Here is a 13677-nt window from a genome sequence, read left to right on the forward strand (position 1 = left end):
GTAACAAAGTTTTTCTTCGCGACAAGTGACTGGCTGTAATATGATATTCGTTTGAAACTCTTCGCGCTTTCTTGATTGTTCGATTGGCTTAAATCCCTTTAAATGATTTGAGAATTTTGAAACTCGTTGAACTTTAGTTAGCTGTCTTATATTGACGATTAAATTATTTGCCTTTTGTGAGCTCCTTATACAGTGTCTAAAACTCTCCTTCCGTTTTTCTATTTATTAACATGGGATGCACATCAAAAGCCTCCGTGCTTTTTAATGCCTTCTTGAGCTTCTTCTTCCAATAACAACGCGATTATACATAATTTTTCGTTCGATAAACGCCGAAACATTTTTGCTAATTTTTAATTTTGCTGAAAAATGATTCTGCATCATCTTTTAAAAACATTAGATGTTCGAAGTACCACAATTTTGTGTCGGAAACAAATTAATGCGTGATTTAAAATAAAGTTACAATACATGTAGACATGTAGTAATAATTTATTTGAATCAGGAATCCGGACCCGGAACTGTAACGTGAATCCGGATCCGAAACTGAAAAATAAATTTAAATAAAATACTGATCAAAAAGGATTTATAAATCACTATTTTTGTTTTCGTTTAAAAGGGTATGGAAGATGAACGAATGAGACGACTGGCATGTTAATGCGCGTGTATATTATATGACAGCTGAAGACAGAGTGAGTAGTGGCTCTCCGAAACCAGCCGGGTTGGTCCCCACTCGCAGGAAGGCAACCAAACTCGACCATGTCGTATAAGCGAGCCGCCACAAGGGTTAATTGGTGGTGTGCTGAACTTTAAATCGGTAAAATTGCGAGCAAAAAGCTCGTACTAGTATTTACACGAATCTGAATTGAATTTATAGGGATAATATATTAAATTATCTTTATATGAGAATTAAATAAAATTACACTTAGAAAAATCATATTTCGACTATTCTTGTGGATTAATAACAAAAATTAGGTAAGCTAGTTATCAATAGAATTTTTGTTATTAATCCACAAGAATAGTCGAAATATGATTTTTCTTAGTGCAATTTTATTTAATTTTACCGATTCAAAGTTAAGCACACTTCCAATTAACCCTTTTAAACGAAAACAAAAAATAGTGTGGTCAGAACACTATGCCAATAAACATGTTTTTATAGAAAAAACTCGATATAAAATAGTATTAATAGTGGGAAAAAATCTCAAGTAAAAATACGTACTTTTGACTTTTGATCTAAACTGGTCGACGAGAGATTTGAAAGCTGAAAATTACTACAAATGAAAGATAAAATACCCGACTATAGATTCCAATAATCATTTTGAACAGAAAATTGACATATTTTGAGACATCGACCTAACAACACCAAAAATTGCGCGATTTAAAAAACACATATATCTCCGAATCTCGAGCCAATCAATATTTTTTATTACCAGATTAGTGTTTACTGGGCACATGTCTATAAGAAAAGTCATATCTCGTCTCTAAACCAAAAAAAAAGTCGTCATTTGTCGACAAGTGTTATTTACTGAACAAAAATGAATAAACTACTGTTAGTTTATTATATTCTACTGATCATTTGGATAAAGTTACTGATCAATTTTATAATTATTTACTGATAAATTTTTAATTTTTTTACAGACCACTTGGAATTATAAAATAACCAAATAATTTTTTGCCCAACATTTCTCTGGTATAACTAGTTCCAAATTTAGACCAAAAAAAAATTGCAGGGCGAAGGCGAGTCGTCCGGTTGCTGTCAGAGTTCGATACAGGAACGATGGAGTGCAGGCTTTGTCTTGGATTAGCTCCGGCCGAATCTTCCGTCTCCATCTTCGGCGATCCTCATCCAGAGCATCTGGAGCAACGCATTCGGACCTGCTGTCAAATTTATGTAGGTTACAGGTTACAATTGTCGTGGACCCAATTGGTTCTCCCAACTCTTCTCACCGCTCAATCCTACTTCTTTCATTTGCAGGTTAAAAGAGGCGATGGGTTGCCAGACACAGTGTGTCTTTCGTGTAAGAACAATCTGGAATTATTGATCAGCTTTCGAAAGGCTTGTTTTCGAAGCAACGAAACGTCTCAACTGAGGTTAGATGATTGCTTGAAGATCAAGACTGAAGAAGTTTTATTGGAAGATGTAATATGGGACGATGAGCCTTCACTAGCAACAATTCACCGAAAGAATAGTAAAATTTGTTTAAAGCCAAAAAAGTTGTCATGTTCTTACAGATCTTACCTCGAGCAACATAAAACAATGTATTCTGGTTTAAAACTACACAAATGTGACATTTGTTTAAAATCATATGTTCGTAAATATGATCTTGTGTCACATTTGAGATCTCACACGGGGGAAAAGCCTTACAAATGTGAAATTTGTCTAAAATCCTTTTCTCGAAAATTTTACCTCGTGTCACATAAAAAATTTCATGCTGAGATAAAATCACACAAATGTGACATTTGTTTAAAATCATTTATTCATAAAAATTTACTTATGATACATTCAAGATCACACACGGGGGAAAAGCCTTACAAGTGTGAAATTTGTTTAAAATTATTTATTCGAAAAGATACACTTGTTCAACATTTAAGAACTCACACGGGGGAAACGCCTTACAAGTGTGAAATTTGTCTAAAACAATTTACTCAAAGATCTAGTCTCGACAAACATAAAAAAATGCATGCTGGGATAAAACCACACAAATGTGATTTTTGTTTAAAATCATTTTCTCACAAATCTTACCTCGAGCAACATAAAACAATACATTCTGGTTTAAAACTACACAAATGTGACATTTGTTTAAAATCATATATTCGTAAATATGATCTTGTGTCACATTTGAGATCTCACACGGGGGAAAAGCCTTACAAGTGTGAAATTTGTCTAAAACAATTTACTCGAAAATCTAGTCTCGACAAACATAAAAAAATGCATGCTGGGATAAAACCACATAAATGTGATTTTTGTTTAAAATCATTTTCTCACAAATATTACCTCGAGCAACATAAAACAATACATTCTGGTTTAAAACTACACAAATGTGACATTTGTTTAAAATCATATATTCGTAAATATGATCTTGTGTCACATTTGAGATCTCACACGGGGGAAAAGCCTTACAAGTGTGAAATTTGTCTAAAATCATTTACTCAAAAATCTAGTCTCGACAAACATAAAACCTTGCATTCTGGGATACTACACAAATGTCACATTTGTTTAAAATCATTTATTCGAAAAAATACACTTGTCAGACATTTAAAAACTCATATGGGTGAAAAGCCTTACAAGTGTGATATTTGTTTAAAATCATTTTCTGAAAAATCTAACCTCAAGCAACATAAAAATTTACATGCTGGGATAAAACCACACAAATGTGACATTTGTTTAAAATCATTTTTTAAAAAGTCTAACCTCGAGGAACATAAAAAATTGCATGCTGGTATAAAACCACACAAATGAAGGCCTCAGGGCAATTTAGTGCCAACCCTCATTTTGGTAGTTTTGAGATATGTAAATCAATTTTAAACTTTGTTCATAAATCAAAACACGTACTTTTTTGAAAACTTTTTATTTGTATTTGCTTAAATGACATCCTTAATAATACTAGTAACATAAAAAAATGAAAACATATATATTATACAATATATTAAACATAAAATGGTGCATATCAAAAATTGTGGGTTGACAATATTTTCCACCATTTTTTTTTTAATAATTAGATACAAAGAAATAAAATAACTCCGAAATGAGTGACTAAGTGGCACCAATAAAATAAAATAAAAGTGGCGAAAATTAGTCACGAAAAAACTGGTCACACCCAAAAATTCGACCAATTTTTAATTTTTGGGTGTGACCAGTTTTAGTCTGACCGATCTAGAGCGACCGGTTGTCCTGTGACCGGTTCACATTTGACTAGTACTCACCGAACCGGTGTCTATGGTGCCGCCCTCTCGTGACATTTCTTCTCATTGCAATTTTAAGAGAAATGAAAATTAAATACACAGATCTTTTAGTTGGCTTACTTGTTTTATTTATTTTAATTTTTATGATTTTTATTTATTGGACGAAATTGAAATAATTTTGGTAAGCATTCTCCATCATCTTAAACCAGAGGTCGGCAAACCGCGGCTCTTCGGCCAAAGTGCTCTAAAATTGTAGCAATTTCAACAGATGGGGTGATAAGTATGACCAGCGTAAGAAAAGGGTTTGTTGCTATTTTAAAAGGAAAAATTAATCTCGAGGTACTTGCTTACAATTGCGTCATTCATCAAGAATCGCTTTGTGTGCAGACATTTCCATAAAAAAATTGCAAAGTAATGGAATTGGTGATTAATATCTGTTTATACTGTGGCGGCTCGCTTATACGACATTGTCGAGTTTGGTTGCCTTCCTGCGAGTGGGGACCAACCCGGCTGGGTTCGGAGAGCCGCTACCCACTCTGTCTTCAGCTGTCATATAATAAACACGTGCATTAACATGCCAGTCGTCTCATTCGTTCATCCTCCATACTGGTGACCCCCGACATCGAGCCATGCAGCCTCGATCAATTTCAACATGCCGCTCATCCCTGCCTCGCCGAGCCAGGCGGGAAAGCTGCCCGCCGCGCCCCCATCGCCATCAACACGCGTCGCGGCCCGCGGGTGACAATAAACAAGCAGACACGGCTACCTACCTACCTACCGACGTCCAGCCACAACGTCGATGACAGGTGTGTAGGCGGGGTACTAATGTGTTGACCGCGCTGTTGAATGCTATGAAGGCTGCGTAGTTCAAAGATGGGGTCACCAATGTAGGCGGGGTAGCGATGTGTTGACAGCGCTGTTGGATGATCAGAAGGTTGCGTAGATCACGTCGGGGTAGTACCAATGTAGGCGGGGTACTATTGTGTTGACCGTATCCCGGCCTAACGAAACACTGTTGTGCTAGTTTTATAAAGTTTTATTGTTTGCCTATGGTTGTACAAAGGTATGGTATTTGTGGGCAAAAGTATGTCGTTCAGCGGTCTCTGGATATGGTAGAGTGTCGCTGGCTCGGCATTCAGCTATGTTCAGAAGGTCTCTGGATGCGGCAGTGTGTTGCTGGCTCGTTGTTCGGCTATGTTCGGAAGGTCTCTGGATACGGCAGTGTGTTGCTGGCTCGTCCGGCTGGTTGATCTTCCAAGTCCGCGTAGTGTAGTGGTGGCTGGTCAGGAGCTGTATGTTGATTGGTCTGCTGCTGTGTGTCGACGCTTGCTGCTTTGGGTCGACTGGCGTTGTTTGGGTTGTACCTCCTTTTATAGTGTTTCTGGAATCGCCTGACCGATGGTGGTGGTTTGTTGATGCGTAAAAAGGAATGCACTTTTGTCGAGGCGTAGAATTTTCTGGAACGCTTGATGGAAGTGGTTATTGATGCGTGCAAGCATTTAGTTGTTGATGCGTACGAAAGGAATTTGCTTTCGTCGAGGCGTAGAATTTTCTGGAATGCTTGATGGAAGTGGTTATTGATGCGTACGAGAGGAATTTGCTTTCGTCGAGGCGTAGAATTTTCTGGAATGCTTGATGCTGTTCCGCTCGATGTATTTTGTTGTTGCGGAATATTCTCGAAGGTTTCGATGACGATGACGACGACGAGATTCCTACAGGTGCTTTAAAAAAATGGGGGAGCGAATGAGACGACAATCTTGACAGCTGGATGTGGAGTCATGCGCGATCCACTACACATAGAACGGTCATCCAGCACCACAAGACATACACCACCTCAGCACCATCATCATCATCATCATCAAGGCCCCGTCCGTCCCCACGAGCGTCGTCACGCCGAGACGGGCGGTAGCGCTACAACACCTCCACGAGCCACAACGACTCACAGTCCAGCTCGGAGTATCATCAACCACATCGATGCCCCTGCCGCCCCCGCCGCCCCACCAACCGACATCAGCCTCGGAAGAGCGGCGCCGCCGCAGCATCGCATCGCATCGGCGCGACCATCGGACCACCCACGGACCACCCAAAGACGGATACGATACGTTGACGGATGTTGCTGTAAGGTATGAACAGGAAATGTCGGGTACTGCTGTAAGCCTACCGTGGCGTAAACGTGACCAAACCAAATGTACTATGGAGGATGAACGAATGAGACGACTGGCATGTTAATGCACGTGTTTATTATATGACAGCTGAAGACAGAGTGAGTAGTGGCTCTCCGAACCCAGCCGGGTTGGTCCCCACTCGCAGGAAGGCAACCAAACTCGACCATCTCGTATAAGCGAGCCGCCACATCACTCCCCCCCCCAGCATCAGCGATACCAAAATTACAAAGAAACAAATTTTACAATAGAAAAAAAATTATTGTTACACAAAGAAAGAGAAAAAAATTATTGAGTAGGGAGAAAAAAATTGTTGACGTGGGTCATCCGCTGTGTAGGTGTACCGCCCTGAATGGTCGGTAGATTCGAGGGCGGTGACGTCGCGAGCAGGACGGTGGCTGGTCCGATGGTCGCGCCGATGCGATGCTGCGGCGGCGCCGCTCTTCCGAGGCTGATGTCGGTTGGTGGGGCGGCGGGGGCGGCAGGGGCATCGATGTGGTTGATGATACTCCGAGCTGGACTGTGAGTCGTTGTGGCTCGTGGAGGTGTTGTAGCGCTACCGCCCGTCTCGGCGTGACGACGCTCGTGGGGACGGACGGGGCCTTGATGATGATGATGGTGCTGAGGTGGTGTGTGATGAATCTTGTGGTGCTGGATGACCGTTCTATGTGTAGTGGATCGCGCATGATTCCACATCCAGCTGTCAAGATCGTCGTCTCATTCGCTCCCCCATTTTTTTGCACCTGTCATCGACGTTGTGGCTGGACTCCAGGTAGGTAGGTAGGTAGGTAGCCGTGTCTGCTCGTTTATTGTCACCCGCGGGCCGCGGCGTGCTGTGTTGATGGCGATGGGGGCGCGGCGGGTAGCTGGTAGCGGGTAGCCTGGCTCAGCGAGGCAGGGATGAGCGGCATGTTGAAATTGATCGAGGCTGCGTGGCTCGATGTCGGGGGTCACCAGTATGGAGGATGAACGAATGAGACGACTGGCATGTTAATGCACGTGTTTATTATATGACAGCTGAAGACAGAGTGAGTAGTGGCTCTCCGAACCCAGCCGGGTTGGTCCCCACTCGCAGGAAGGCAATCAAACTCGACCATCTCGTATAAGCGAGCCGCCACAATATATTAAATTATCTTTATATGAGAATTAAATAAAATTCCACTTAGAAAAATCATATTTTGACTATTGTTGTGGATTAATAACAAAAATTAGGTAAGCTAGTTATCAATAGAATTTTTGTTATTAATCCACAAGAATAGTCGAAATATGATTTTTCTAAGTGCAATTTTATTTAATTTTACCGATTCAAAGTTAAGCACACTTCCAATTAACCCTTTTAAACGAAAACAAAAATAGTGTGCTCAGAACACTATGCCAATAAACATGTTTTTATAGAAAAAACTCGATATAAAATAGTATTAATAGTGGGAAAAAATCTCAAGTAAAAATACGTACTTTTGACTTTTGATTTGAACTGGACGACGAGAGATTTGAAAGCTGAAAACAACTACAAATGAAAGATAAAATACCCGACTATAGATTCCAATAATCATTTTGAACAGAAAATTGACATATTTTGAGACATCGACCTAACAACACCAAGATATAGAGAAATCGCGCGATTTAAAAAACACATATATCTCCGAATCTCGAGCCAATCAATATTTTTTATTACCAGAACCAAAAAAAAAGTCGTCATTTGTCGACAAGTGTTATTTACTGAACAAAAATGAATAAATTACTGTTCGTTTATTATATTCTACTGATCATTTGGATAAAGTAACTGATCAATTTTATAATTAATTACTGATAAATTTTTAATTTTTTTACAGACCACTTGGAATTATAAAATAACCAAATAATTTTTTGCCCAACATTTCTCTGGTATAACTAGTTCCAAATTTAGACCAAAAAAAAATTGCAGGGCGAAGGCGAGTCGTCCGGTTGCTGTCAGAGTTCGATACAGGAACGATGGAGTGCAGGCTTTGTCTTGGATTAGCTCCGGCCGAATCTTCCGTCTCCATCTTCGGCGATCCTCATCCAGAGCATCTGGAGCAACGCATTCGGACCTGCTGTCAAATTTATGTAGGTTACAGGTTACAATTGTCGTGGACCCAATTGGTTCTCCCAACTCTTCTCACCGCTCAATCCTACTTCTTTCATTTGCAGGTTAAAAGAGGCGATGGGTTGCCAGACACAGTGTGTCTTTCGTGTAAGAACAATCTGGAATTATTGATCAGCTTTCGAAAGGCTTGTTTTCGAAGCAACGAAACGTCTCAACTGAGGTTAGATGATTGCTTAAAGATCAAGACTGAAGAAGTTTTATTGGAAGATGTAATATGGGACGATGAGCCTTCACTAGCAACAATTCACCGAAAGAATAGTGAAATTTGTTTAAAGCCAAAAAAGTTGTCATGTTCTTACAGATCTTACCTCGAGCAACATAAAACAATGTATTCTGGTTTAAAACTACACAAATGTGACATTTGTTTAAAATCATATGTTCGTAAATATGATCTTGTGTCACATTTGAGATCTCACACGGGGGAAAAGCCTTACAAGTGTGAAATTTGTCTAAAATCATTTTCTCGAAAATTTTACCTCGTGTCACATAAAAAATTTCATGCCGAGATAAAATCACACAAATGTGATATTTGTTTAAAATCATTTATTCATAAAAATTTACTTATGATACATTCAAGATCACACACGGGGGAAAAGCCTTACAAGTGTGAAATTTGTTTAAAATTATTTATTCGAAAAGATACACTTGTCCAACATTTAAGAACTCACACGGGGGAAACGCCTTACAAGTGTGAAATCTGTCTAAAACAATTTAGTCAAAAATCTAGTCTCGACAAACATAAAAAAATGCATGCTGGGATAAAACCACACAAATGTGATTTTTGTTTAAAATCATTTTCTCACAAATCTTACCTCGAGCAACATAAAACAATACATTCTGGTTTAAAACTACACAAATGTGACATTTGTTTAAAATCATATATTCGTAAATATGATCTTGTGTCACATTTGAGATCTCACACGGGGGAAAAGCCTTACAAGTGTGCAATTTGTTTAAAATCATTTTCTGAAAAATCTTACCTCAAGCAACATAAAAAATTGCATGCTGAGATAAAACCACACAAATGTGACATTTGTTTAAAATCATATGTTCGTAAATATGATTTTGTGTCACATTTGAGATCTCACACGGGGGAAAAGCCTTACGAGTGTGAAATTTGTTTAAAATCATTTTCTCGAAAATTTCACCTCGTATCACATAAAAAATTTCATGCTGAGATAAAATCACACAAATGTGACATTTGTTTAAAATCATTTATTCATAAAAATTTACTTATGATACATTCAAGATCACACACGGGAGAAAAGCCTTACAAGTGTGAAATTTGTTTAAAATTATTTATTCGAAAAGATACACTTGCCCAACATTTAAGAACTCACACGGGGGAAACGCCTTACAAGTGTGAAATTTGTCTAAAACAATTTACTCAAAAATCTAGTCTCAACAAACATAAAAAAATGCATGCTGGGATAAAATCACACAAATGTGATTTTTGTTTAAAATCATTTTCTCACAAATCTTACCTCGAGCAACATAAAACAATACATTCTGGTTTAAAACTACACAAATGTCACATTTGTTTAAAATCATTTATTCGAAAAAATACACTTGTCAGACATTTAAAAACTCATATGGGTGAAAAGCCTTACAAGTGTGATATTTGTTTAAAATCATTTTCTGAAAAATCTAACCTCAAGCAACATAAAAAATTGCATGCTGGTATAAAACCACACAAATGAAGGCCTCGGGGCAATTTAGTGCCAACCCTCATTTTGGTAGTTTTGAGATATGTAAATCAATTTTAAACTTTGTTCATAAATCAAAACACGTACTTTTTTGAAAACTTTTTATTTGTATTTGCTTAAATGACATCCTTAATAATACTAGTAACATAAATAAATGAAAACCTATATATTATACAATATATTAAACATAAAATGGTGCATATCAAAAATTGTGGGTTGACACTATTTTCCACCATTTTTTTTTAATAATTAGATACAAAGAAATAAAATAACTCCGAAATGAGTGACTAAGTGGCACCAATAAAATAAAATTAAAGTGGCGAAAATTAGTCACGAAAAAACTGGTCACACCCAAAAATTCGACCAATTTTTAATTTTTGGGTGTGACCAGTTTTAGTCTGACCGATCTAGAGCGACCGGTTGTCCTGTGACCGGTTCACATTTGACTAGTACTCACCGAACCGGTGTCTATGGTGCCGCCCTCTCGTGACATTTCTTCTCATTGCAATTTTAAGAGAAATGAAAATTAAATACACAGATCTTTTAGTTGGCTTACTTGTTTTATTTATTTTAATTTTTATGATTTTTATTTATTGGACGAAATTGAAATAATTTTGGTAAGCATTCTCCATCATCTTAAACCAGAGGTCGGCAAACCGCGGCTCTTCGGCCAAAGTGCTCTGAAATTGTAGCAATTTCAACAGATGGGGTGATAAGTATGACCAGCGTATGAAAAGGGTTTGTTGCTATTTTGAAAGGAAAAATTAATCTCGAGGTACTTGCTTACAATTGCGTCATTCATCAAGAATCGCTTTGTGTGCAGACATTTCCAGAAAAAAATTGCAAAGTAATGGAATCGGTGATTAAAGATCTGTTCATACCTATCCAGTACGACCCATATCCGGCAGGTGTCATGCAAGTGCGAATAGTATTCTTTGGTACATACTCCATTCGCGCATTTACGCATTCATGCGCATCCATATAGAATGTACCAAGCTATCATACTAACGAGAACCCGAGTGCCAGATATTCCATATTTACGTTTTTCGCGGCAACGATTGTCGTGAGCGCCATCACAATGTGCTAAATAAACCGTTTACCAGTCTCCAAAGAGGGTAATTTGATTATGCGTCACATCACGATCGCCCAAAAGACAATTTTTGCCATGAAAATCGCGAATATGGAATATTGGAAATCCAATAATCACCGAACCTCCAAAGAAGCGTTTCGGTGATTACTGGTCACAAAGGACTCGTCACAACGTCACTAAAATCTCTAAAGGTCTGTTCATACCTAGTCGGCACGAACCGACTTCAGCATGTATCCGGCCGTACGAAAAGTATTCTTTGGTACTGTGGCGGCTCGCTTATACGACATGGTCGAGTTTGGTTGCCTTCCTGCGAGTGGGGACCAACCCGACTGGGTTCGGAGAGCCACTACTCACTCTGTCTTCAGCTGTCATATAATAAACACGTGCATTAACATGCCAGTCGTCTCATTCGTTCATCCTCCATACTGGTGACCCCCGACATCGAGCCACGCAGCCTCGATCAATTTCAACATGCCGCTCATCCCTGCCTCGATGAGCCAGGCTACCCGCTACCAGCTACCCGCCGCGCCCCCATCGCCATCAACACAGCACGCCGCGGCCCGCGGGTGACAATAAACGAGCAGACACGGCTACCTACCTACCTACCTACTTGGAGTCCAGCCACAACGTCGATGACAGGTGCAAAAAATGGGGGAGCGAATGAGACGACGATCTTGACAGCTGGATGTGGAGTCATGCGCGATCCACTACACATAGAACGGTCATCCAGCACCACAAGACATACACCACCTCAGCACCATCATCATCATCATCATCAAGGCCCCGTCCGTCCCCACGAGCGTCGTCACGCCGAGACGGGCGGTAGCGCTACAACACCTCCACGAACCACAACGACTCACAGTCCAGCTCGGAGTATCATCAACCACATCGATGCCCCTGCCGCCCCCGCCGCCTCACCAACCGACATCAGCCTCGGAAGAGCGGCGCCGCCGCAGCATCGCATCGGCGCGACCATCGGACCAGCCACCGTCCTGCTCGCGACGTCACCGCCCTCGAATCTACCGACCATTCAGGGCGGTACACCTACACAGCGGATGACCCACGTCAACATTTTTTTTTCTCCCCACTCAATAATTTTTTTCTCTTTCTTTGTGTAACAATAATTTTTTTCTATTGTAAAATTTGTTTCTTTGTAATTTTGGTATCGCTGATGCTGGGGGGGGGAGTGATGTGGCGGCTCGCTTATACGACATGGTCGAGTTTGGTTGCCTTCCTGCGAGTGGGGACCAACCCGGCTGGGTTCGGAGAGCCACTACTCACTCTGTCTTCAGCTGTCATATAATAAACACGTGCATTAACATGCCAGTCGTCTCATTCGTTCATCCTCCATAGTACATTTGGTTTGGTCACGTTTACGCCACGGTAGGCTTACAGCAGTACCCGACATTTCCTGTTCATTTCCTGTTCATACAGCAACATCCGTCAACGTATCGTATCCGTCTTTTTGGCCATCGTGGAGATATACACGCGAATTACGTGCCATAAGTCTACCGCTTTGCTGTTTTGAACCAATTATCAATAGTGACAGTTGACAGCTGTTCAATCTTTCGACATGGTTTCGGCGCAAATATTTAAAAAATAATAAAAAAAAATTTTACGGAAATATTTAAAAAAAAATTGTCCATCATCCACAAGCTCCTTATACAGTGTCCAAAACTCTTCTTCGGTTTTTTTCTATTTTTACTTTATTTAACATGGGATGCACATCAAAACGCCTCCGTGCTTTTTTATTGCCTTCTTGAGCTTCTTCTTCCAACAACAACGCGATTATACATAATTTTTCGTTCGATAAACGCCGAAACATTTTTGCTAATTTTTAATTTTGCTGAAGAATGATTCTGCATCATCTTTTAAAAACATTAGATGTTCGAAGTACCACAATTTTGTGTCGGAAACAAATTGATGCATGATTTAAAATAAAGTTACAATACATGTAGACATGTAGTAATAATTTATTTGAATCAGGAATCCGGAACTGAAAAAGAAATTTAAATAAAATACTGATTAAAAAGGATTTATAAATCACTATTTTTTTTTTTCGTTTAAAAGGGTTAATTGGTGGTGTGCTGAACTTTAAATCGGTAAAATTGCGAGCAAAAAGCTCTTACTAGTATTTATACGAATCTGAATTGAATTTATAGGGATAATATATTAAATTATCTTTATATGAGAATTAAATAAAATTCCACTTAGAAAAATCATATTTCCACTATTCTTGTGGATTAATAACAAAAATTAGGTAAGCTAGTTATCAATAGAATTTTTGTTATTAATCCACAAGAATAGTCGAAATATGATTTTTCTAAGTGCAATTTTATTTAATTTTACCGATTCAAAGTTAAGCACACTTCCAATTAACCCTTTTAAACGAAAACAAAAATAGTGTGCTCAGAACACTATGCCAATAAACATGTTTTTATAGAAAAAACTCGATATAAAATAGTATTAATAGTGGGAAAAAATCTCAAGTAAAAATACGTACTTTTGATTTGAACTGGACGACGAGAGATTTGAAAGCTGAAAACTACTACAAATGAAAGATAAAATACCCGACTATAGATTCCAATAATCATTTTGAACAGAAAATTAACATATTTTGAGACATCGACCTAACAACACCAAGATATAGAAAAATCGCGCGATTTAAAAAACACATATATCTCCGAATCTCGAGCC

General features: G+C 38.9%; 2 protein-coding genes across 2 annotated transcripts; both read left to right on the forward strand.

Moving 5' to 3' along the window:
• The first annotated feature begins 1710 nt into the window (after positions 1-1710).
• On the forward strand, positions 1711-4012 carry LOC143916495 (uncharacterized). The gene is made up of 2 exons (XM_077437629.1): positions 1711-1885; positions 1970-4012. Exons 1-2 carry the CDS (start codon positions 1772-1774, stop codon positions 3452-3454), a joined length of 1599 nt encoding a protein of 532 aa, XP_077293755.1. The 5' UTR covers positions 1711-1771; the 3' UTR covers positions 3455-4012.
• Positions 4013-7969: 3957 nt separating this feature from the next.
• LOC143917121 (uncharacterized) lies at positions 7970-10441 on the forward strand. Its single transcript, XM_077438527.1, has 2 exons — positions 7970-8144; positions 8229-10441. Exons 1-2 carry the CDS (start codon positions 8031-8033, stop codon positions 9882-9884), a joined length of 1770 nt encoding a protein of 589 aa, XP_077294653.1. The 5' UTR covers positions 7970-8030; the 3' UTR covers positions 9885-10441.
• The last annotated feature ends 3236 nt before the right edge of the window (positions 10442-13677 follow it).

The sequence above is a fragment of the Arctopsyche grandis genome, chromosome 9 (genome assembly GCF_051622035.1).
Source record: "Arctopsyche grandis isolate Sample6627 chromosome 9, ASM5162203v2, whole genome shotgun sequence".
In the NCBI taxonomy this organism is placed as follows: domain Eukaryota; kingdom Metazoa; phylum Arthropoda; class Insecta; order Trichoptera; family Hydropsychidae; genus Arctopsyche; species Arctopsyche grandis.